The sequence below is a fragment of the Diaphorina citri genome, unplaced genomic scaffold (assembly GCF_000475195.1).
Source record: "Diaphorina citri unplaced genomic scaffold, Diaci psyllid genome assembly version 1.1 scaffold1360, whole genome shotgun sequence".
Classification (NCBI taxonomy): domain Eukaryota; kingdom Metazoa; phylum Arthropoda; class Insecta; order Hemiptera; family Psyllidae; genus Diaphorina; species Diaphorina citri.
In genome coordinates this window covers 41,328-65,964 of record NW_007378787.1, presented here as the reverse complement: position 1 = coordinate 65,964, position 24,637 = coordinate 41,328, and the positions used below count along the sequence as shown (strand labels likewise).

At 37.1% G+C, this 24,637-nt stretch overlaps 4 protein-coding genes and 4 long non-coding RNA genes across 9 annotated transcripts; 3 read left to right on the top strand and 5 right to left on the bottom strand.

The window, feature by feature from the left end:
* Window positions 1–1,433: 1,433 nt before the first annotated feature.
* Window positions 1,434–6,307, bottom strand: LOC108253191. 2 transcript variants are annotated; one of them, XM_026828194.1, is made up of 4 exons: window positions 6,167–6,307; window positions 5,756–5,838; window positions 4,733–4,828; window positions 1,434–1,930 (listed from the first exon to the last, which is right to left on the bottom strand). In XM_026828194.1, exons 1-4 carry the CDS (start codon window positions 6,204–6,206, stop codon window positions 1,706–1,708), a joined length of 444 nt encoding a protein of 147 aa, XP_026683995.1. In that variant the 5' UTR covers window positions 6,207–6,307; the 3' UTR covers window positions 1,434–1,705. The 2 variants fall into 2 exon arrangements, with proteins under 2 accessions (XP_026683995.1, XP_026683996.1); XM_026828195.1 differs by lacking the exon at window positions 5,756–5,838 and adding an exon at window positions 5,200–5,282.
* On the bottom strand, window positions 3,789–4,585 carry LOC113470051. Its single transcript, XR_003393258.1, has 2 exons — window positions 4,541–4,585; window positions 3,789–4,155 (listed from the first exon to the last, which is right to left on the bottom strand). It is a non-coding gene; the product is annotated as an uncharacterized LOC113470051 (long non-coding RNA).
* A 255-nt stretch (window positions 6,308–6,562) lies between the features above and the next one.
* On the bottom strand, window positions 6,563–9,167 carry LOC108253190 (luc7-like protein 3). The gene is made up of 4 exons (XM_017446712.2): window positions 8,970–9,167; window positions 8,585–8,703; window positions 8,169–8,260; window positions 6,563–6,686 (listed from the first exon to the last, which is right to left on the bottom strand). The coding sequence occupies exons 2-4, from the start codon at window positions 8,687–8,689 to the stop codon at window positions 6,563–6,565; spliced, it is 321 nt and encodes a 106-aa protein (XP_017302201.1). The 5' UTR covers window positions 8,690–8,703; window positions 8,970–9,167.
* Window positions 9,168–9,337: 170 nt separating this feature from the next.
* Window positions 9,338–11,514, top strand: LOC103515514. Its single transcript, XR_541710.2, has 4 exons — window positions 9,338–9,403; window positions 9,665–9,880; window positions 10,846–10,969; window positions 11,503–11,514. It is a non-coding gene; the product is annotated as an uncharacterized LOC103515514 (long non-coding RNA).
* Window position 11,515: 1 nt separating this feature from the next.
* LOC103515516 (luc7-like protein 3) lies at window positions 11,516–12,073 on the bottom strand. Its single transcript, XM_008480451.3, has 2 exons — window positions 11,834–12,073; window positions 11,516–11,641 (listed from the first exon to the last, which is right to left on the bottom strand). The coding sequence occupies exons 1-2, from the start codon at window positions 11,939–11,941 to the stop codon at window positions 11,516–11,518; spliced, it is 234 nt and encodes a 77-aa protein (XP_008478673.2). The 5' UTR covers window positions 11,942–12,073.
* A 212-nt stretch (window positions 12,074–12,285) lies between these two features.
* On the top strand, window positions 12,286–12,923 carry LOC113470048. Its single transcript, XR_003393255.1, has 2 exons — window positions 12,286–12,353; window positions 12,813–12,923. It is a non-coding gene; the product is annotated as an uncharacterized LOC113470048 (long non-coding RNA).
* A 1,821-nt stretch (window positions 12,924–14,744) lies between these two features.
* LOC103515515 (luc7-like protein 3) lies at window positions 14,745–15,250 on the bottom strand. The gene is made up of 2 exons (XM_008480450.3): window positions 15,030–15,250; window positions 14,745–14,837 (listed from the first exon to the last, which is right to left on the bottom strand). The coding sequence occupies exons 1-2, from the start codon at window positions 15,135–15,137 to the stop codon at window positions 14,745–14,747; spliced, it is 201 nt and encodes a 66-aa protein (XP_008478672.1). The 5' UTR covers window positions 15,138–15,250.
* Window positions 15,251–15,379: 129 nt separating this feature from the next.
* Window positions 15,380–17,386, top strand: LOC113470047. Its single transcript, XR_003393254.1, has 2 exons — window positions 15,380–15,477; window positions 17,093–17,386. It is a non-coding gene; the product is annotated as an uncharacterized LOC113470047 (long non-coding RNA).
* Window positions 17,387–24,637: the final 7,251 nt, after the last annotated feature.

Sequence of the window (24,637 nt, the reverse complement as noted above, 5' to 3'; positions counted from 1 at the left end):
TTTTTTTTTTTTAAGAGGTTTGACAGAGGGAACTGTAACTACTATGGTCTTATCGTCCCGAAATCGAAGAGAGAAGGAAGACAGGATAGGAGAAAGCCAGCCGTTCCGAGAACGAACATTATCCCATCAGGATAAAATCCGCCCCGGGCGGGAATCGAACCCGCGGCCTAGCGCTTACAAGGTATCTGTTGTTTGATTTGCAAAAATGTAAACTTTTTATCCCATCAATGCAGCGATTGCTTAATACAAGAGATAATTTTAAACCAATTAAGTAGCTAGTACCTAGCGCTATATCCACACAAAATCGACCTCATCGATCGACGAGATGAATCTATGTAGTCGAGGCAGTGTACGGTTTCAGTCGACGCCGATTGACTATGTTTGGACACACCTTGAGATTGGCCACAAGAAACTAAACTTACCTGTTAATAGCAGGACTGAATACATTCTTCGTGTCCATAGCAAACACACAGAAGATAATAAGAGGCATTCCCAGTCTCAGAGCAACACAATATTTTTAGCCAATCAGATTGCTCAATCTATAAACCTAAATTTTCACTGCAGCATTGTAGGATTTTACAAAAATGTCTCAATAATCCTAACATTGTTTGTACCTACCATGCTGGTACCGGTCGCTATCATTTTCCTCACGGAGTTGAGTGGGCCTCGCAACAGCCAGTTACGGAATCAATCATCTCAATTAAGAACATTAATATTTCTGAAGTTGCGTGAACATTTATCCAGTATGAACTTTTTCAAGTCGCGTATGAATATCAAACTCCATACCCGGTGAATTAATCATACGCATGATATAATTTTTTGACCCCGCCGAGAATCGAATCCGGGTCTTCCGCGTGCAAGGCGAGCGCAGTAGCCACTACAACATGGGAGATGAGTAGATGACTTTGATAAACTTGATAGCACATAACTTAAGATTGTGGCTCATAAACTAAACTCACCTGTTAATAGCAGGACTGAATACATTCTTCGTGTCCATGGCAAACACACAGAAGATAATAAGAGGCATTCCCAGTCTCAGAGCGTTCTCCACGAAGTACATCTCTACGAATATGTTACCCACGAACCCTTCACCTAGCTCCAAGTACCATAGACCACATGCTAGGGACTGAAATGAAAGTACACAATATGATACATTAATTAACAAATCGAAATATAATCTCGCCAGTATATGTAGTTAGCTTGGAGGGTAGCGCGTCTGCCTTGTAAGCGCTGGTCGCGGGTTCGATTACTGGCCGAGGCGAATTTCATCCTAAACAGATAAGGTTCGTTCTCGGAACGGCATGTCTTCCTTCTCTCTTCACTTTTGAGACGATAAGACCTTGGCACTTACAGTTACTATTAAACCGTTGTATGTGTACGCGTGATTACTTGGGTCATCATTAAATTTGTGACTTTCCAAGTACTTTAGTTCAGGGAGGTCATTAAAGAACAGAGTTCTAAATCACAGTCAGGCTTTTGAACAAGATCATTTATTTAGGGGTCCTAGAACAAGAAACATCTTTAGGGGCCCTAGACCAAGGAACCACAATACATGTTCCGCCCCCTTCTTTAAGTCATCCTTAGGGAACATTTAAAATCCTAAACTGGCCGAGATAACGTTAATTTGTTGAAAAATAAAATATTGAAAAGACACAATTCTTGTCTTTAAATAAATAAATAGAAAGTAAAAAATAATACAGAGGGGTCACCTGTGCGAGGTACGTATATTTCTCGGTATCACCAAATATCTTGTGGCAGCATCTTTCCTTCCAAGCTTCCAAACCCAACGTCCATTCCAACAGCTGATTGGCTGAAAACCTCTGGCATCAGATCCGTAAAATGTGATACAGGGAGTATCAAATGTCACAATACAGGGTGTTTCAGATAACTGGTGAGATACAGAATGCTCGTACCTCGAGTAATAAATAATCTGGAAAGAACAAAAAAGGAGAACACATAGAGGACAGTTAGAAGATGGGTAGAATTTTATGGCAAATAAAAAGAGAAGGGACGTGGATTTCTGAGTATAGCTTGATGAAAGTGTGAATGATTCTAACGTAGGCTAACCCAATAGCAAATACCATTTTTTTTTTGTTGCTCTTATAAAGAAAAGAAAAAGTCCGTAATTTCATAAAAAGCATTATCAAGACTGGCCCTAAAAGATCCTATACTAAACCCCACCGGAATTAAAACGTAATCTTAACTATAGGCATGTGATATTAACATTTCAAGACGGAAAAGTAGCAACATAACAGTATCAAATGTCACAATACAGGGTGTTTCAGATAACTGGTGAGATACAGAATGCTCGTACCTCGAGTAATAAATAATCTGGAAAGAAGAAGAAAAGAAACACACAGAGGACAGTTAGAAGATGGGTAGAATTTTATGGCAAATAAAAAGAGAAGGGACGTGGATTTCTGAGTATAGCTTGACGAAAGTGTGAATGATTCTAACGTAGGCTAACCCAATAACAAATACTATTTTTTGTTGCTCTTATAAAGAAAAGAAAAAGTCCGTAATTTCCTAAAAAGCATTATCAAGACTGGCCCTAAAAGATCCTATACTAAACCCCACCGGAATTAAAACGTAATCTTAACCATAGGCATGTGATATTAACATTTCAAGACGGAAAAGTAGCAATATAATCGCGGGCCGAACTTTATCCTAAACAGATAAGGTTCGTTCTCGGAACGGCTAACTTTCTTCTATCCTATCCTCTCTTCGATTTCGTGACTATAAGACCTTAGTTGTTAAGGTGTGTCCACACATAGTCGCCCGGCCATCGATCAATGTCGACTGAACCGTTCACACTGCCTCAACATAGATTCAGCTCGTGATCGACGGGCGGTCGACTATGTTTGGACACACCTTTATAGTTCCCTCTAACAAATCTGAGCAGTTATACAGTGACGTTAACCCACGTTAAACCCCAATATCGTTATCTTGTTCTTCTGGTACCAAAAATACTATTTCTTCCTCTAACAAAGTTTTCTTCCTCCCCCAGATGGAAGCTTTGATTCCCGAACGGGTCTTCTGTATCCTAATAGATAAGATTCGTTCTGGAAAAAAACTCTTATAAGTTGTACAATGACTTTAAAATCTTACCAAAAAGTACTTCTGCTACAGAAACTATGTACTATTTCTTCCTCTAACAAAGTTCTCTTCCTCCCACCAGATGGAAGCTCCTTCTCTACAAGCAGTGTTTCACAGGGGAGCAGTTCATCTCGTGGCTCCTAGCGCACGACATAGCTCAGGACAGGGGACGCGGAACATATTTTGTAAGAGAATAGTATAAATACCTGGGCACTTAAATGATAAAATACCTGATAGCTGAGAGTTTATTACACAATAGCACGGGTAATGCTGGAGAGATGTGAAGATAGCAGCTCTACATGTGTCAGAAACATTACTCGTACCTAACATAATAATAGATAACATATTGGACACAAACGATGTAGATAAAAGAGACAGTCCAGAATCCAAATTGAGATTTACATTAAAAAAAAAAAAACTGCAGACACCCCAAAATTTCACCCAAAATCTCAGACCTCAGAGAGGTTGATAATTTAATAATATTGTTCTATGTTCAGTTCATTTCTCAAATGTAGAGGAACAAGGGCTCCAAATGTACGCATTGATTTTTCTTCACCCACCTCAATAAATTCAAATACATCAATAAAGAGAAAAAAGATAGGCAAGGGCTCCAAATGTACGCATTGATTTTTCTTCACCCACCTCAATAAATTCAAATACATCAATAAAGAGAAAAAAGATAGGGGAACAAGTATTTCGTTTTCCTAGAAAATCAAGTTTATTCTGTAAAGGTAAAGATACAACTCAACAGTAAGTTTGAAACACATTAAATAACTTAATATTACGTATTTGAATGCCTAAAACAAGGTAAAAAAAATAGTTCAGTTAAAATTTACCTTATTCCTATCTCAATAACGTTGGGGAAGCCAATTCCTCAGAGGAACACTGAAATACAGCAAAATTGCTTGATCTGTTTATTGAATATTGACACAAGCAAGGTTGCTTAATTTTTTCACTGCAGTTGAAAATCAATGGTGGTCACTCCTCGGCTGGGATTGAACCAACGCCTTCCTGATTACCAGGCGAGCGTCTTGACCACTACACCACCGAGGCAGGTTACTGGAAAGTAATTCATTAAAACTTGAAAAGCACATCTTTTTATGATGCTAGCCCATAAAAATACCGTGCCTAACACGTCTGGTAATCTGATTACTTGGGTCATCATTAAATTTGTGACTTTCCAAGTACTTTAGTTCAGGGAGGTCATTAAAGAACAGAGTTCTAAATCACAGTCGGGCTTTTGAACAAGATCATTTCTTTAGGGGCCCTAGACCAAGGAACCACAACATGTTCCGCCCCCTTCTTTAAGTCATCCTTAGGGAACGTTTAAAATCCTAAACTGGCCGAGATAACGTTAATTTGTTGAAAAATAAAATATTGAAGAGACACAATTCTTGTCTTTAAATAAATAAATAAATAGAAAAAAATAATACAGAGGGGTCACCTGTGCGAGGTACGTATATTTCTCGGTATCACCAAATATCTTGTATACTTACTGTAAGACCTTTCGAAAGTACTTACATGAAAAAGCTAGCTACTTAAGCATAGTTTGGCTAATCGAATAGGTTAGATAGGACATTCTTAATCTTATTGTGTGGCCAAATTCCTTATCACTCGTTATCTGACTGGCACTTACCTCATAAGATATAATAACTGACCAAGACACAAAATAGAAGATGCACTGGTATCCCCTCTCCATTTGCTGTCTAGTAGCGGCCTCCATTCCGATGTCCTGAAATAAATGTTTTACCAAAGTGAGTCCCAAGTTTTAACTTTGACGATTTTTCTTTTTAGATTGTATGTCTGTTTGTTCCGCGATAACTCTCAAACGGTTTGTCCACTTTTGATGAAATATGGCAGAAATGTTAAACACATACATATAAACACATTGGTTCATTGGATTTTGGGCTCGATCGGGCCTTTGGAGAGCCGAAGGCCTCTCGAGAACCAAATGTTAAAATATTTGAGTGACTGCTCTTCATTACTTGATAGTTGAGTGAATATTATATTAAAATTACTTGAGAGACTACTTGATTGTTGAGTGAATATTGTATTAAAATTACTTGAGTGACTACTTGATTGTTGAGTGAATATTGAACTTACTTGAGTGACGGTCTCTATGAGAAGAGTGTCTATCTCTGTCTCTCCTGTGTTTATCTCTGTCTCCACTTCTACTTCTTCGTCTCCTGAAACAACAAACCCAAAACATTAATACTTGTAAACTACTGGGTCGAGGGTTCGATTCCCACCCGGGGCGGAATTAATCCAAAACAGATAAGGTTCGTTCTTCATGAAATTGGCTAGCGACGATAGCACGTGAATTCCCATTGAACCACTGAAGGTAAGCAAAGTTGTATATGTACATATATGGTTGATACTCATCTAAATCAGTGATTTAGATTGTATGTCTGTTTGTTCCGCGATAACTCTCAAACGGTTTGTCCACTTTTGATGAAATATGGCAGAAATGTTAAACACATACATATAAACACATTGGTTCATTGGATTTTGGGCTCGATCGGGCCTTTGGAGAGCCGTAGGTCTCTCGAGAACCAAATGTTAAAATATTTGAGTGACTGCTCTTCATTACTTGATAGTTGAGTGAATATTATATTAAAATTACTTGAGTGACTACTTGATTGTTGAGTGTTGAACTTACTTGAGTGACGGTCTCTATGAGAAGAGTGTCTATCTCTGTCTCTCCTGTGTCTATCTCTGTCTCCACTTCTACTTCTTCGTCTCCTGAAACAACAAACCCAAAATATTAATACTTGTAAAGTACTGGGTCGAGGGTTCGATTCCCACCCGGGGCGGAATCAATCCCAAACAGATAAGGTTCGTTCTTCATGAAATTGGCTAGCGACAATAGCACGTGAATTCCCATTGAACCACTGAAGGTAAGCAAAGTTGTATATGTACATATAGTTATGGTTGATACTCATCTAAATCAGTGAATTATGACCTGTTTGATTTTTTTTTTTTTAAGTTGGCCTTTAAATGCCTAAAAAATGCAGTTTTTTGTGGTAATTTTTTTCTTACTATTTGGGAGTCGAGGGTTCAATTCTCTTACCTGTCCCGACTTCTATCTCTCTCCCTCTCCCTGTCTCCATGATGATGAGATCGTTTGTGTCTGTTCTCACTATCTCTGTCTCTTTCCCTCTCCTTGCTGTCCTTGACTCGGGAACTACTGCGCTCTTTGTCTCGTCTGGAAGATCGGGAAAAAAAGAAGGAATTTTAATTAGGTACCTCTACCATTCTCAGAGGTAATACCTCATTAAATTTAGACTTGTCAGATCAACAATCCTAAAAAAAGTGAGTGTTAGGTTCAAAAGTTCCGGGGATTAGTACGAAAATTCTCATTTAAATGCTGACACTGGGTCAAAAATGATCTTCCTAATAGGTATTGTTGGCAGAACCATTTCGGCAGGAATTACTCCTGGAGTTCTTTTGATTCCAAAAGTTCAACTCATATAAACCCTGTTTTTCTGCCTTTGAAGGCAATAATCCCCCATTCTCTGTTCTCACTATCTCTGTCTCTTTCCCTCTCCTTGCTGTCCTTGACTCGGGAACTACTGCGCTCTTTGTCTCGTCTGGAAGATCGGGGAAAAACGAAGGAATTTTAATTAGGTACCTCTATCATTCTCAGAGGTAATACCTCATTAAATTTAGACTTGTCAGATAAACAATCCTAAAAAAAAGTGAGTGTTAAGTTCAAGAGTTCCGGGGATAAGTACGAAAATTCTCATTTAAATGCTGACACTGGGTCAAAAATGATCTTCCTCATAGGTATTGTTGGCAGAACCATTTCGGCAGGAATTACTCCTGGAGTTCTTTTGATTCCAAAAGTTCGACTCATATAAACCCTGTTTTTCTGCCTTTGAAGGCAATAATCCCCTATTCCAACGCACACGCCATTTGATTACAGAGCGTAAGAATTACCTTTGAGTTAAAAGTTAAAACAGATATCTACAGGCCCCTTTGCCAAATGTGAAATTAATTTATTTTCATAGCATTGCTGCTAAAAAATTTGAACTTGACATTGCTACAAAGCATTACATTTTTTTCCTCTTTTTTTTAGTTCAATAGGCAAAACGTCTAGAAACTAGAACCTTTGTAGATTGCAAATACAAATTATTTTTTATGTTATACCTAAAGCAACTCATGGATTAAAGTAAGACATCTCTTCAGCTCCAAGTATAGAATTTATTAAATTAATCCCCTTAAGTCAAATTTTATTTTCGTTATTTCTATCTAATAAAACGTTTGCGAATTCGTGTTCTCATTTATGGCCCGATTGCTTTCGATTTTCCCGTCTTGAGGCACAAGCTATTTTATCAGTTCCAAGTTAATTCTTACAATCGCTTAATTTAGTAGTATACGGTAGGCATACGGTTTTCTATTCTATTGACTTTCATTATTTGTCTCAGAAAAAAAAAGAGACAACTTAAAGTAAAACTTGTATGGGGTGTACCTTAGCGAAAAATAAAAAATTCATCTGTCCATATCTTTTTAAAAAGATTTCTTAGAAGTTTTCGAGATATGCACAACTGTTAAGGTACGCCCCGATCTTTTATTATTGTTTATGTAGGTTGTAAATTACAAAAAATATTGAATACAATTTACTTTTGTTTATATTGACTATTTGCTTCACGAGTGAATAACACTTTCTTGTTTCTTATTTTATTTTCTTGAGTGGAGGGAGCGGGACTGATTCCCATCAACAGAACTATTAAAATAATATAATCGCCTGGCAAATCAGATAACGAAAATAAAGTAGTATTTCGTTTTCCTAGAAAATCAAGTTTATTCTGTAAAGATACAACTCAACAGTAAGTTTGAAACACATTAAATAACTTAATATTACGTATTTTAATGCCTAAAACAAGGTAAAAAAAATAGTTCAGTTAAAATTTACCTTATTCCTATCTCAATAACGTTGGGGAAGCCAATTCCCCAGCAGAACACCGAAATACAGCAAAATTGCTTGATCTGTTTATTGAATATTGACACAAGCAAGGTTGCTTAATTTTTTCACTGAAGTTGAAAATCAATGGTGACGGTGACGTGGTCACCCATCGTGAACTTTGGTGCAGGCACCTAGGTCAGCTCGTGTGTTGACAAACAGATCATGAGGGCAGAACTTGACCAGGAAGTACTTGCAGAACTGAAATAATACAAGAGAATAAGGATCACATAGCCAGCTTAGGTTGGTAGTGCATCTGCCTTGTAAGTGCTAGGCCATGGGTTCAATTCCTCCCCACAGTGGATTTTATCATGATGGAACAATGTTTGTTCTCAGAACTGCTAACTTTCTCCTATCCTGTCTTACTTCTCTCTTTAATTTCAGGATGATAAGACCTTAGCAGTTACAGTTCCCTCTATCAAACCTCTTTTTTATCACATGACGTCAACAAGGATCAGAAGAAACATCCTGTTGGTTCTAACTTTCTATTATTATACTCCTGAGGTTGAATTAACTATTTCTCACCTCTGGATCTTCCCACCGCACTTCTCTGTTCTGTTCATGTGGTGCAGCATTCCGATGTCTCCCCATCAACTCGTCCAGCAAAGCTGCAGCTGCATGCTTTGCCATACTGTATACAGCACCTGAATGAACAAGAAAAAGAAACTGAGATAGATATTGAGCCCCAAATTGTTTGTTGTAACAATGGTAACTCTGAATAATAATGGTACTTAGGTACCTAGCAACATAGCTTTATTAGACCTATGAGTAGGTACTTGTAAGTGCTTACTAGGTGCTGAAGGTCTTGGTGCTCAAGTCTTTGAGACTGGTTGGTCAGTTGGTGTTAGAATAATTTCACCAGTACAAGAGCTATTCTAATGAACATGAATTGTAAGACTGGAGTACTTACGGCTTTATCTTCACTGAAGATCAAGGATTACGGGCTTGAAATAATGGACAGTCGGATTCTAGAGGTCCTCAGTTTCCCTAAGGCTTGGATCCTCGGATGAGAATTTTTTATTTGAAAAGTAGAAATAAGCAGAGCAGAAACAGAAAAGGAAAAGTTCAAAAATTCTATCGGAAAATCGGAAGGAAAAGGAAAACTGGAAAAATTCAAAAGCACAGACCACACAAAGTCAACAACACAGCCTACTCAAGAGCGAATTCCAGCTTCACTTTTTTGTAGATCCACAACTATTTCACCTCCGTGATTGGAAAATCTGTAAATCTGACAACGTTGTGATTTCTTTTCTGTTTGTTCTTGGTTCTTGAATTTTTCCTGGTTTTTACTTTTTGCTTTTTCAAATTTCAAATTTTCTTCTAGTAATTTTAAGGAGGTAACAGGTAACTAACAAAGAAAACTAAGAAAGCTTACCTCAGAGCTGAAAATGAAAACTCAAATTAGAATGGTGAAGTGACAGGAATTTGGCACAACTTGTGAGTCAATTGGTAGAAAATATGGTTGGACCAAAAGCTAAACATAACGTCAATTTTCACGTTAAAAACGATTCCTTTACAGGTAACTTCTATCTCCTATTGAGTGGGTTGTTCTTGTTCCAAGTATTAGCTTTTACGTTTTGAAATCAGTGTGAATGAAGAAGACAGGTAACTTCTATCTCCTATTGAGTGGGTTGTTCTTGTTCCAAGTATTAGCTTTTACGTTTTGAAATCAGTGTGAATGAAGAAGAGCTACAGTTTTATACTACAAGAACTCATCAGTACCAAGACTACCAAGTCCCTTATCAAATTGGTCTTCAATGGCCAGACAAAACAAATAATTTCATACTTTGGAGTGAAACCCTAGTAAATCATATCCGAATTGTAAGTAATTGCCTGCCTATTTAACCCCTGGGTCTAGAGGTTCATATCGAAATAATCATAAGCCCTAGGTCTACATCTACATTGAGTCAATAACCAAAATTTATTTGGATAGAGTACTGTAGTATGGCTTTGGGAATTTAAACAGAGAGTATACCTGCCAGAAATTTCCCTTCCTAATGAAATAGCAAAGGTTGAGTGCATAGGGCATCCACTCGTAAAATTTGTAGCCAAAACCAAAGTTCTGGAGAGCAAACTAATCTTCAGATTCACCTATCATTTAACTAACAAATGATAATTGGGTATGATGCCTATTATTTTTAGTCTGTCCTTCCTTTATTAATAAAAAAAAAAGGTATAAGTAGTGGACAGACTATTGTATTTGCTTCAGTGTCGTCTGTCTGTTCCCATAGAAGGACTTATCCAAACCTGGTTGACCTATATATCAAATTAGGTAAAGGTCTTTTTACCAGGAACACAAAAGTGGTGGTACAAATTTTGTCCAGAAAACCAAAAATTGGTTTTTGGGGGATTTTTTTCACATTTTCTCACACAAATGAGTTCTGATCTTGAAATTTGTCACAACGACCAATGAACTCAAAGTGAGAATGAGAAAGTTTTAGATAACCCTTCAGTCGATAATTTAAGACCATTTTTAGCATCACCTATGTTAAGCTATGCCAAGCAAGACCAATAAATGGACGGGTGACTCAAACATTACACTGGTAGTTATTGGGAAACATTAAAAGGAATAAAGGGAGAATGGGCTCTAGTCTTGATTTCAAATCATTACATGAAAGTAAAATCAAATCAATAATAATAATAAACTGAATTTTGAACAAATTGGGTTGGTACATAGGTACTGATTTTCTTTAACCACAATCATTTAAACTACGGGCTAAAAAATTCCCGGAGGGACGGGTTCAGCTTGTTACCTTCTACAGTCCATTTTCCTTTACTGTTTGCAGATTTTCATCCAAAAACGTGAAAATGACATCTCCAGGTGCTACCAATCTTGTTCACATGCCTTTCTTGGTTCTTGAAAAAATCTTCAGTTTCCTCAGTTATGATGAAATCTCCAAGTGCAGACTGGTAAGATAGTTTCCAATGTCTTGTGGTTTGTTAGTAAATGATGGACACTCTGGTAGGCATAGACAGTTTTGATCAATGCTTTTATGTCCACACATAATGTCTTATGTGGATCAACATATCTACACAGAAAGTAACACTATTGGTTTACACATTGTTTGATTAATGTTTTTTTTATATATATAACTATATACTTATATATATACAGGGTGTCCACCAATGTATGAGCCACTCAAATTGCTCCAAATCTGTTGGAGTTTTCGAAAAATAAAAAAAAAACCATCCCTTTGATTTTTGCAAATAACTTTTTGGCAATATTGAAATTTCAAATGAGAACCCCAATTTTTTATTGCATATTATTATTCTACGTAAAATTTCATGTACAATGGACTATTCATTCATTTTTTGCAATTTTTTTAAAAACTCCAACAGATTCGGAGCAATTTGAGTGGCTCATACATTGGTGGACACCCTGTATGTGTATTATTATTTTTCTAGAACAAAAATAAATCATTAGTCCTGATTATTTTCCACAGGTTTGCCTCACATTCAATGACATTGGTAGTCAAAGTTTAAACCGTCTATACGGGACTGGGCATCGCCTACTATGAGGAACGCACCACATACTGTGCACACCTCCATTTGTTTCTCTTGAGCTGCCGCCAATTCAACTGTCTGAAATCAAACATCAATGTCAATTGTTTCAAATGGAAAGTAAGTTCCAGTCCGCCAAAACCAGTGAACTTTTGGCATTTTGTTCTGTTATGTGATTTGTTTTACCATTTGTTTCCTATAATCTTTTGGAATTGCTCAGAAAAAAATTAAGCTTTTTGCAAACCTACTAATGAAACAATATGTTTGACTCACCTGAGACCAATGGTTGTTGTCGTTTTGCTTCCTCAACATTTCCCTTTCCTCCTTGAGTTGATCACACAGCTTCATGAGGCCCTGTGCTTTCTCCACACTTCCCTCCATACCCACTCTCTCTGCCTCACTCACCAGATTATTGATCTTCTCACTCAGGAGTGTGATTTGCTCGGCATTCTCATTCTGTTGACTTTGGGAGAGACGTGATGGCTGTGGGCAAGATAGAGGAAATGATTGAAGTTGTAATTTCCCTTTCCTCCTTGAGTTGATCACACAGCTTCATGAGGCCCTGTGCTTTCTCCACACTTCCCTCCATACCCACTCTCTCTGCCTCGCTCACCAGATTATTGATCTTCTCACTCAGGAGTGTGATTTGCTCGGCATTCTCATTCTGTTGACTTTGGGAGAGCCGTGATGGCTGTGGGCAAGATAGAGGAAATGATTGAAGTTGTAATTGTTCCTGGACTCAAAATCAAGCTGGATGCTAAGAAACGGGCTGAGTTTCCTGCATCCTTACAAGGTAGGGTTGGATAGAATATACTCTGTTTGTATTGCAATAATGAGATTGTTGATTTACTCTGGGGCCCTTTTCCTGAAAGGACTTGGCTTCATCCTTAACTTTTTACACCATGTGCACACAGAATGTTAAACTATTAAATTTTGGTCTAGGTAAATAACTATGTACTGGGATTTGAAAAAGAAGAAAAAAATCTGCATACATTATTTGTAATGTCTGGAGAGTTTCAGAGCTGAAAGGACTTGGCTTCATCCTTAACTTTTTACACCATGTGCACACAGAATGTTAAACTATTAAATTTTGGTCTAGGTAAATAACTAGGTATGTACTGGGATTTGAAAAAGAAGAAAAAAATCTGCATACATTATTTGTAATGTCTGGAGAGTTTCAGAGTCTATACTCTGATATGTTCTTAATTTAATTCTTTATTACCTTCATTTATTCAATTATCCTCTCTCCCAGGAGCTCAAATGTTACGCCACCACTCTGTATTCCACGGCCTCTACTTGAAGACTAACCGAGAGATTGCACTCCTCAGAAAACGCATGCAGAATCAAAGTGACCGAATCAGGAATCTCACCAAAGCCAATGCACTGTTTAAGAAAAAGGTAGCTTAGACCAATGTTGTTGGGACTGATTTTTTTATTTTTTAGATTGGAGGGTAGCCGCTTGCCTGCTCATTTGATTTTTTTTTTTTTATATGCTAGGTGGTTTCATTCCCGTACCAGGCCAGACTTTATCCTAAACTTACAAGGTTTGTTCTCAGAACAGCTGACTTTCTCTTATCTTGTCCTCCTTCTCCCTTCGATTTCGGGATGATAAGACCTTTATTGATGAAATTCGTGATGATAAAACCTCCAGTTTGTTTTGTTTTTGCTTAAATTAATTTAAAAAATATTTCTCAGTATTTTAAGAACCGCCTCCGTAAATAAGGAATTAGACAAACATAGGTACATTCAATACCAAAGGTACTTAGGAGACCTGAGACTTCATCTGAAAGCGAACCTAGCAGAAAACGTAAGTACTAAGACAGTGATAGGTAACACTGATAACAATTATTATTATCGATTTTTTCCCCCACTGGTAATGACGCCACTAGTCGCTACACCCATTCAAAGAAGAACCTCAATTATCCTCACGAGGCTAACTTCACCCAAGCACAGAGCCGAAAAAAATTCGACCCCACCGGGAATAGAACTCGAAACCTTCGGCGTACAATCATAGTATCCACGGAAGTTGGTTTGCTAATTAGATTACCATTTGTTTAAAGCGAAGTTGCTTTGCGATATACTTACTGTGGGTTTTACCAACTTACATTTTGGCCCCCGACTATTTTAGTCGGGGGCCAAAGATTGATTTTATTTCATTCCTTAATTCCCAGCCGTTTCTGAGATATAAGCGTGGTTCGCAAATCACGAACCACCCTGAACCCTTCATCCATAAAGGTAGGACTATAACAAATGAAAGTAAAATCGCCTCACTTTTCAACTCTCAGTACACATCAAAATATCAGATCCCCCCAAAATTCAAAAAATTAGAAAGACAACTAAAAAGATTGATCAAAGACAGGAAACATAACACAAATACGCTATCCAGCACACTTACAGAAACCTTCTCAAAAAATTTCAATAAATGGTAGGTAATTAAAGCTTATAGGTATTTACCCTATACCTACTTTGCAGGTGATAGATGAAATATTTCGGGTCCTCAAAGTGGTAAACACATCTACTGATATCACAGAGAAAGGACATGAGTTTCTTCAAGAGTTGAGAGATATTTCGTCCATGGCCATGGAACATTTTGATGAGAAAATTGTTCCTGGACTCAAAATCAAGCTGGATGCTAAGAAACGGGCTGAGTTTCCTGCATCCTTACAAGGTAGGGTTGGATAGAATATAGTCTGGTTGTATTGCAATAATGAATGTCCACACATAATGTCTTATGTGGATCAACATATCTACACAGAAAGTAACACTATTGGTTTACACATTGTTTGATTAATGTTTTTTTATATATATACAGGGTGTCCACCAATGTATGAGCCACTCAAATTGCTCCGAATCTGTTGGAGTTTTTGAAAAATAAAAAAAAAACCCATCACTTTGATTTTTGCAAATAACTTTTTGGCAATATTGAAATTTTAAATGAGAACCCCAATTTTTTATTGCATGTTACTTATTATTCTACGTAAAATTTCATGTACAATGGACTAGGTATTCATTCATTTTTTGCAATTTTTCAAAAACTCCAACAGATTCAGAGCAATTTGAGTGGCTCATACATTGGTGTACACCCTGTATATGTATTATTATTTTTCTAGAACAAAAATAAATCATTAGTCCTGATTGTTTTCCACAGGTTTGTCTCACATTCAATGACATTGGTAGTCAAAGTTTAAACCGACTGGGCATCGCCTACTATGAGGAACGCACCACATACTGTGCACACCTCCATTTGTTTCTCTTGAGCTGCCGCCAATTCCACTGTCTGAAATCAAACATCAATATCAATTGTTTCAAATGGAAAGTAAGTTCCAGTCCGCCAAAACCAGTGAACTTTTGGCATTTTGTTCTGTTGTGTGATTTGTTTTACCATTTGTTTCCTATAATCTTTTGGAATTGCTCAGAAAAAAATTAAGCTTTTTGCAAACCTACTAATGAAACAATATGTTTGACTCACCTGAGACCAATGGTTGTTGTCGTTTTGCTTCCTCAACATTTCCCTTTCCTCCTTGAGTTGATCACACAGCTTCATGAGGCCCTGTGCTTTCTCCACACTTCCCTCCATACCCACTCTCTCTGCCTCGCTCACCAGATTATTGATCTTCTCACTCAGGAGTGTGATTTGCTCGGCATTCTCATTCTGTTGACTTTGGGAGAGCCGTGATGGCTGTGGGCAAGATAGAGGTGAATTTTTGACCTTTTAAAGTTACTTTTTCGGAGTTTTGACCTCAGATTTGGATTTTTCACAACTTTTTACGTAGGAATCGACCTTTTATTAATAATATTTTCCCAATTGCAACTCCTTTGGGTTTCAGGTTTGAAATGTAGAAATGACTCCATGTTAAGCAATGAAAATCTTCTAAGGAGACCTGAGACTTCATCTGAAAGCGAACCTAGCAGAAAACGTAAGTACTAAGACAGTGATAGGTAACACTGATAACAATTATTATTATCGATTTTTTTCCCCCACTGGTAATGACGCCACTAGTCGCTACACTCATTCAAAGAAGAACCTCAATTATCCTCACGAGGCTAAGTTCACCCAAGCACAGAGCCGAAAAAAATTCGACCCCACCGGGAATCGAACTCGGAACCTGCGGCGTACAATCATAGTATCCACGGAAGTTGGTTTGCTAATTAGATTACCATTTGTTTAAAGCGAAGTTGCTTTGCGATATACTTACTGTGGGTTTTACCAACTTACATTTTGGCCCCCAACAGGCTGTTAGCTTGACAGCCCTGTTAAGCCTATACTAATCAAATGGAACTTAACAGGATGTTAGCTTGACAGGCCTGTTAAGCCTATACTAATCAAATGGAACTTAACAGGATGTTAGCTTAACAGCCCTGTTAAGCCTATAATAATCAAATGGAACCTAACAGGATGTTAGCTTGACAGGCCTGTTAAGCCTATACTAATCAAATGGAACTTAACAGGATGTTAGCTTGACAGGCCTGTTAAGCCTGAACTTGGTAGCAAAGTATTGGGATGCACGAGGGAAAATGACCTAATAGTCAACTCCGAGCATTTGAAAACAACAACAACAACAACATTTTGGCCCCCAACAGGCTGTTAGCTTGACAGGCCTGTTAAGCCTATACTGATCAAATGGAACTTAACAGAATGTTAGCTTGACAGGCCTGTTAAGCCTATACTAATCAAATGGAACTTAACAGGATGTTAGCTTGACAGGCCTGTTAAGCCTATACTAATCAAATGGAACTTAACAGGATGTTAGCTTGGCAGGCCTGTTTTAAGGGCTGAAAAAGTATTGGTGAAATCCAAACTTAACCTTTTAAAACGTTTGTCTTTTTTCTAGGACTTCGAGTTGACACTCTTGGTAGTTATTAATCCCCATCAAATAAGTATATCAAAATACAGGGAAAGAGAACAAGAGGGAGGCTAAATCTAAGGTGTAGAGATTAGGTTGAAGAAGACTTTAAATTTAAGAGAAGGCATGAGGCATTGGATTGGAAGATCTACACCCATATAACATAAAATAATCTAACACCAACACTAAATAAATCTAAGGTGTAGAGATAAGGTTGAAGAAGACTTTAAATTTAAGAGAAGGCATGAGGCATTGGATTGGAAGATCTACACCCATATAACATGAAATAATCTAACACCAACACTAAATACTCTTGGTGGTTATTAATCCCCATCAAATAAGTATATCAAAATACAGGGAAAGAGAACAAGAGGGAGGCTAAATCTAAGGTGTAGAGATAAGGTTGAAGAAGACTTTAAATTTAAGAGAAGGCATGAGGCATTGGATTGGAAGATCTACACCCATATAACGTAAAATAATCTAACACCAACACTAAATAAAATAAAATTGTTAGAAAAATGGTAGATAATCAAATGGAACTTAACAGGATGTTAGCTTGACAGGCCTGTTAAGCCTATACTAATCAAATGGAACTTAACAGGATGTTAGCTTGAGAGGCCTGTTAAGGGCAGAAAAAGTATTGGTGAAATCCAAACTTAACCTTTTAAAACGTTTGTCTTTTTTCTAGGACTTCGAGTTGACATATCCCAAACGGAAGATCCAGGAGATAAGTAAGTACAATGTGGCTATCCTCAATTCATAATCTATTTCACTCCACCCCTGGTAATTATATCTCTCCCTTCCATACGATATACGGTGGAACTGATCAAATCTCAATGGTGTGTTGACTTACTTACCACTTGGTTGAAATACTCAACGTTGTAGGTATTGCAAAATGGCAGATGATTGGTCGATAGAAACTGTTTTTTTTTTCTATCCCTAAGTAGGTATCAATAAGATATCAGTAGTGAAAATTGGAAAATTGCAAATGGTAAGGTATGCTGACAGTGGAAACTCATTTAGAGTCAATATAGGTACCAAAAACTGTTTTTTTTTTTTTTTTTTTTTTTAAATCCTTAAGTAGGTAGGTATCAATAAGATATCAGTAGTGAAAAATGCAAATGGTAAGGTATGCTGACAGTGGAAACTTATTTAGAGTCAAACAGAGCTTTTAAAAAGGTACTTCCTTTTGTTTATAAACAGATAATATTATTTTTAATGGTTTTATTCAAATTAAAACATCAAAACTCTGTTCCGTGTTGATTTATGCCGGGCGTCTCTTCAAACTATTGACGTAGGTTTTTTTTTTTTTAAGAGGTTTGACAGAGGGAACTGTAACTGCTATGGTCTTATCGTCCCGAAATCGAAGAGAGAAGGAAGACAGGATAGGAGAAAGCCAGCCGTTCCGAGAACGAACATTATCCCATCAGGATAAAATCCGCCCCGGGCGGGAATCGAACCCGTGGCCTAGCGCCTACAAGGCAGACGCACTACCAACTAAGCTAACTAGGCTGGCATTCAAGTTTTAGTTGGTTAGAAAGTCACTTTGGATGAGGAGAAGCAAAGGATTACGGACATGGTGAAGCGAGTGGAAACGTGTGAGACTAAGATTACCGAACTGTTGACGGAACCCGCTGCCCTGAGTAACTTTGAGACGGAGGAGTATGGTGAGTAGATGATGGAGCCCATTTAGTTTTAAACTGAACACATTGGATGTGCCACTTCTCAAAGGATCATTGCAGTTGAGCAAAATTGTGCGTGGTTGATCGCATGCTGTTAGTTTATCCTGGCCCCACTTAGGCTGGGTGAGTTTAATGTGAGAAAGTGAGTGAGTAGCTTGTGGTAGAATAGAGGATGCAAACTCCATCACTTGAAAACATAGAGGGACGTTAAACCCCTATCAAACAAACAGAAATTGCTAATTTTTGCTTTTGGGTTTCAGGTTTGAAATGTAGCAATGACTCCATGTTGAGCAATGAAAATCTTCTAAGGAGACCTGAGACTTCATCTGAAAGCGAACCTAGCAGAAAACGTAAGTACTAAGACAGTGATAGGTAACACTGATAACAATTATTATCATCGATTTTTTTTTTCCCCACTGGTAATGACGCCACTAGTCGCTACACCCATTCAAAGAAGAACCTCAATTATCCTCACGAGGCTAAGTTCATCCAAGCACAGAGCCGAAAAAAATTCGACCCCACCGGGAATAGAACTCGGAACCTTCGGCGTACAATCATAGTATCCACGGAAGTTGGTTTGCTAATTAGATTACCATTTGCTTAAAGCGAAGTTGCTTTGCGATATACTTACTGTGGGTTTTACCAACATACATTTTGGCCCCCAACAGGCTGTTAGCTTAACAGCCCTGTTAAGCCTATACTAATCAAATGGAACTTAACAGGATGTTAGCTTGACAGCCCTGTTAAGCCTATACTAATCAAATGGAACTTAACAGGATGTTAGCTTGACAGGCCTATTTTAAGGGCTGAAAAAGTATTGGTGAAATCCAAACTTGACCTTTTAAAACGTTTGTCTTTTTTCTAGGACTTCGAGTTGACATATCCCAAACGGAAGATCCAGGGGATAAGTAAGTACAATGTGGCTATCCTCAATTCATAATCTATTTCACTCCACCCCTGGTAATTATACCTCTCCCTTCCATACGATATACGGTGGAAATGGAACTGATCAAATCTCAATGGTGTGTTGACTTACTTACCACTTGGTTGAAATATTCAACGTTGTAGGTATTGCAAAATGGCAAATGATTGGTCGATAAAAACTGTTTTTTTTTTTTTTTTTTTAATCCCTAAGTAGGTATCAATTAGATATCAGTAGTGAAAATTGCAAATGGTAAGGTATGCTGACAGTGGAAACTCATTTAGAGTCAAACAGAGTTTTTAAAAAGGTACTTTCTTTTGTTTATAAACAGATAATAATATTTTTAATGGTTTTATTCAAGTTTTATTATTATTATCTAACAAACTACTAAAGTCTTTGGATGAGGAGAAGCAAAGGATTACGGACATGGTGAAGCGAGTGGAAACGTGTGAGACTAAGATTACCGAACTGTTGACGGAACCTGCTGCCCTGAGTAACTTTGAGACGGAGGAGTATGGTAAGTAGATGATGGAGCCCATTTAGTATTAAACTGAACACATTGAATGTGCCACTTCTCAAAGGATCATTGCAGTTGAGCAAAATTGCGCGTGGTTGATCGCATGCTGTTAGTTTATCCTGGCCCCACTCAGGCTGGGTGAGAGTAATGTGAGAAAGTGAGTAGCTTGTGGTAGAATAGAGAATGCAAACTCCATCACTTGAAAACATAGAGGGACGTTAAACCCCTATCAAACAAACAGAAAGTGCTAATTTTTGCTTTTGGGTTTCAGGTTTGAAATGTAGCGAAGATGGAGCAGGGGTTCCCTAGTGTGATGTTTTCTGGAGATGTTTCTTTTTTTTATGAAAAATAAAATCCCTTTCCTTTTTACTCAAAAAAAAAATAGGTACTTTCAATTAATTCATCAGGGTTATAAAAATTACTTTTTTTTCTCTTTTCTTTTGTAGATGAACAAATACTCGTAAATGTTATAAAAATCTGACAATTAATTAAGGCTCTGTGAACCTATTAGTTAGGTACTTTTTTAAAACAATGTTCTTAATATTAGGATCCCTAGTCTTTTATCATTTAGATCAGTGATTTTCAAACTGTTCCTTTCCAGAACACACGAATTTCGCCATTAGGTTGCGGTGCCACAGGATCAGATTTCGGGTTGCAATGGAGTCTACCTAGCTACCTAGTCTCTACATCTCCTTCAGAGATTTCTAGTCTGACAAAATTGATGGCTTTCGAATTTTTTGCTGTACCAAAAATTCTGAAGCCATACACATAGCTCCTATGTGAACACTAGATATTGTCTCTGATCTGATCCAGTGGTAGCGCAGCCTAAGTTTGAACTCCCTGGTGTAGATTGATTAATAGAGAGATTTTGCACTTCCCGATTCTTCAAATTAAATTGATACCAACGACAAAGTAAATATAGATCCTGCTGGTTCGATTCCCGCCCGTGTCAAACTTTATCCTAAATAGGTGAGGTTCGTTCTCGGAACGGCTGGCTTTCTCCTATCCTGTCTTCATTCTTCCTTCGATTTCGGTACTATGAGACCTCCGTTATTACAGTTCCCGGTTCGATTCCCGCCCGTGTCAAACTTTATCCTAAATAGGTGAGGTTCGTTCTCGGAACGGCTGGCTTTCTCCTATCCTGTCTTCATTTTTTCTTCGATTTCGGTACTATGAGACCTCCGTTATTACAGTTCCTTTTATCAAACATCTTAAAACGAAACCTAGATCCTTGACAAATGGAGTATGCTTGAACGCATGTGATGTGTCCACTGTTAAGTCCCCGATAAAAATAGATACCGATAATACTCGTTCTTGGGTTTTCTCATGCGTAGATCACAATTTTTGGCAAAATTATGTTTATGAAAAAAAAAAAAACTATGGGAAAGTGCGGAATCTCTTTTAGTATAACTTGATAAACTTAGAATAGATGTAGTTAGTAGAGATATTATTTTGAAATCAAGTTATTTACTTCTTAAATTTAAATCATATTTATTTATTAAAACAAAATTCAAATTTTATTTATAGAGAAATAAATAACTTAACGTTGTACATTCAGCTAAAAATAAGATTTGAACCTGTTTTGATTTTTCATCTTTTTTATGCAAGTCGGAAACAATGCCTATCCGAAAACCGAAATTTTGGTCAGAAAATTTTCGCCCCGCTCGGGATCCGCACCCAGCCCCTCCGGGTTCAGATTCAGTGTTGTAAACCATTCGGGCACAGAGGTGGTTTAATTTTTCATCAGAGTGAAGTTTCAAGGGTTGAAAAGTTCTCGAAATTTTGTGAAACCAACCCTCGGGTCTGTAGTCTCATGTTGAAATAAATATTGGATCTGGGAAGTCTTCTGAATGCCTATCCGAAAACCGAAAATTTTGGTCAGAAAATTTCCGCCTCGCTCGGGATCCGCACCCAGCCCCTCCGGGTTCAGATTCAGTGTTCTAAACCATTCGGACACAGAGGTGGTTTAATTTTTCATCAGAGTGAAGTTTCAAGGGTTGAAAAGCTCTCGAAATTTTGTGAAACCCACCCTCGGGTCTGTAGTCTCATGTTGAAATAAATATTGGATCTAGGAAGTCTTCTAGTGAAGTTTCAAGGGTTGAAAAGTTCTCGAAATTTTGTGAAACCAACCCTCGGGTCTGTAGTCTCATGTTGAAATAAATATTGGATCTAGGAAGTCTTCTGTTCCTTTCACACACATGAAATCTAAAAGAAGTAAGAAAATCAATACAACTTTAATGTACATCAATAAAATTTTAATTTTTATTAATGATCTGTATTAAATTGGTATAAGACAAAATCTTTAGTAACCTATTTTGACTTAGTGCTACATAAAAACATTCATATCTCTAGCTATCAATATTATAGGTAATAGATAGTATATCAAAATCTAACTCACTTGTGATTGGTAGAAAGAAAAAGAGGGGGGAGTGAGGAAAAGAAGACATGAAGGAGCGAAAAGGTAGAAGAGAAAGAGGGAGGAAAACAAACTAAATCTAGAAATCAATCAGAAATACTCGTAATGAAAGATTCATAAAAGAAAAGTGAACACCATCTAATAGATTTGAAGAAGAAAAAGAAAACATAACTTTGAAGATAAGGAAAGTAAAAATTGACTCAAAACGAAACACAACATAATTGTAGAGAAGGAGAAGACAGATTAAACAGAAAACGGACACAAAAGGACGCAGAAATGAAAATACCTCGAAAAGAAATTCGACAAATTACAGATTAACAAGAAAAAGAAAACATAACTTTGAAGATAAGGAAAGTAAAAATTGACTGAAAACGAAACACAACATAATTGTAGAGAAGAAGGAGAAGACAGATTAAACAGAAAACGGACACAAAAAGGACGCAGAAATGAAAATACCTCGAAAAGAAATTCGACAAATTACAGATTAACAGAAAAAGAAAACATAACTTTGAAGATAAGGAAAGTAAAAATTGACTGAAAACGAAACACAACATAATTGTAGAGAAGAAGGAGAAGAGAGATTAAACAGAAAACGGACACAAAAAGGACGCAGAAATGAAAATACCTCGAAAAGAAATTCGACAAATTACAGCTTAACAACTATTGAAGAACAGTCTCACAACATTTCCTTCTACAAAATGAGCACCATCAGTTTAAAAAACAAAATGAAAACTGGACCTCATTTGCATCCCGTAAAGATAAATTGTGACTAGAATAGTTTTAATATGGTCGAATATTATTGAATAAAGCGGTTAAAATACTGAGTTAGAATAAAACCTTTATAAACGGTAGCAAATAAAGTGACCAAATAAAAAAAAAATGCTTGGAAAGACTAACTGTAAATTGAGAGACTCCTTGAGTTCTTTGTGAAACGATTTCTCAATGCAAGGATCATTGAACAACTTACTATTTATATAACTCAAGTCTCTGCTTATAAACGCCCTTGTAATCGTATTTATGAGACCAGGATAAGCAATCAATATTTAAGATATAAAATATGTATAAATAAAATGCCCAGAGGTGTTGGAGTAAAAAAAGGACTTGTTGGAGTACTTGGAGTCCTTTCTTTAAGACATCCTGAGAAATCATTTAAAGTGTAAAATTTTCCTGAATAGTACAATCTCTCAATACAGTTTGTACAGTCGTAGTCTCCTACAACTGACCATGAGGAATATTCCCTCTAAATTCTAAATAGTAAGGAATATTCCTTATACCAATAGAAATATTCTTAGTATTAATAGGAGTGAGTATTCCTCAATATTAATAGAAATATTCTTAGTATTAATAGGAGTATTCCTCGATTTTAATAGAAATATTCCTGAGTATTAATAGGAGTATTCCTCAATATTAATAGAAATATTCCTTAGTATTTAGTAGGAATATTTCCAAGGTCAATAATAACAGGAATCTTTCCAAGCTCAATGTAATAAGAATAATAAATATAATGCTCAAAAGCTCACTCGAGTCCTTTTTAAGGACATCCTGAGAAATCGTTCAAAGTATAAAACAAGTCCTCAATCGTATAATCTCTCAAGATACAGTTTGTACATTCGCCTACAACTGAGCATCAGGAATATTCCTTAGTAGATATTTAGTAGGAATATTTCTTACTATTTACTAGGAATATTTCCAAGGTCAAAAGAATATGAATATTTCCCAGGTCAGTAGTAGGAATATTTCCAAGCATGTGCCTGTGTTTTCATAATGTTCTCCTTCTGGGCGTCGCTGTAGCCCAGAATACTCAGGAGGGCCGTTAGGTGACCTTGGGCATTGACAGGGTCCGTGAGGAAATAGAAGATGGCGGATTTGAGGAACTGGAGGGTCATTTCTGCGTCGTTTGGAGGTTTGGTGTCCTTGAGTGCATCGTATCTCCTCTGAAAGAAGAAATAAGAGAAGTTATTTATACTTACTGCTCGAGAAGGACTAAAAAAAAAATCGTAGAGGTGGAAAATCTTCCTGTCTTTTTAAGATAACCTTGTGGCGAATAAGGTTATGTTTTGGATTTGTACAAACTAAACCACTTCCCATTTGGGAATCAGCCTGGATCTGGGGGAGCTTTGCTACAGTAAGTAGGACTCTAAAGTCTCTTTACCCCACCAGTAGGACTGGTGTTATTATTATTGTGATCAAATTGACAGTGTGACATTGTAACTATTAAGAATCCTTTGATTCCCTTGTCATCAGTAGAAAGCCTTCGATTCAACCAATCAAAGGTGACGGCGCGAACAAAAAAGTGACCAGTTCGACTTTTCAATGGTCACATCTAGGAGGTTATCAGAACAAAAGTTGAAATGCGGCATGCATAATAAAATCACAATACCATCGGATCTAGATGCAACTTTTAAGATATTGGTTAGCAAAATTGGCACATGCATGATTGTGTTGAAAGCATGCAACCAAAGTAAGCAATATTGTCACAAGCTCAAAAACAAAACGAACAAAACATGCAAACAAAAAGGCAAACGTCCAAAATACGAGTATAGTGAAAAGAGTAAACATTAATAATGAAGTGCATTCATGATTTTCACATGCAGTGATTCTAGGTAGACATTACATCTATGAAATAGGTACAAAATCTTTTTGAGTGACGAGGAATTTTTCATACAATTAAAATTAAAAAGATCGGAAGAGCGTCG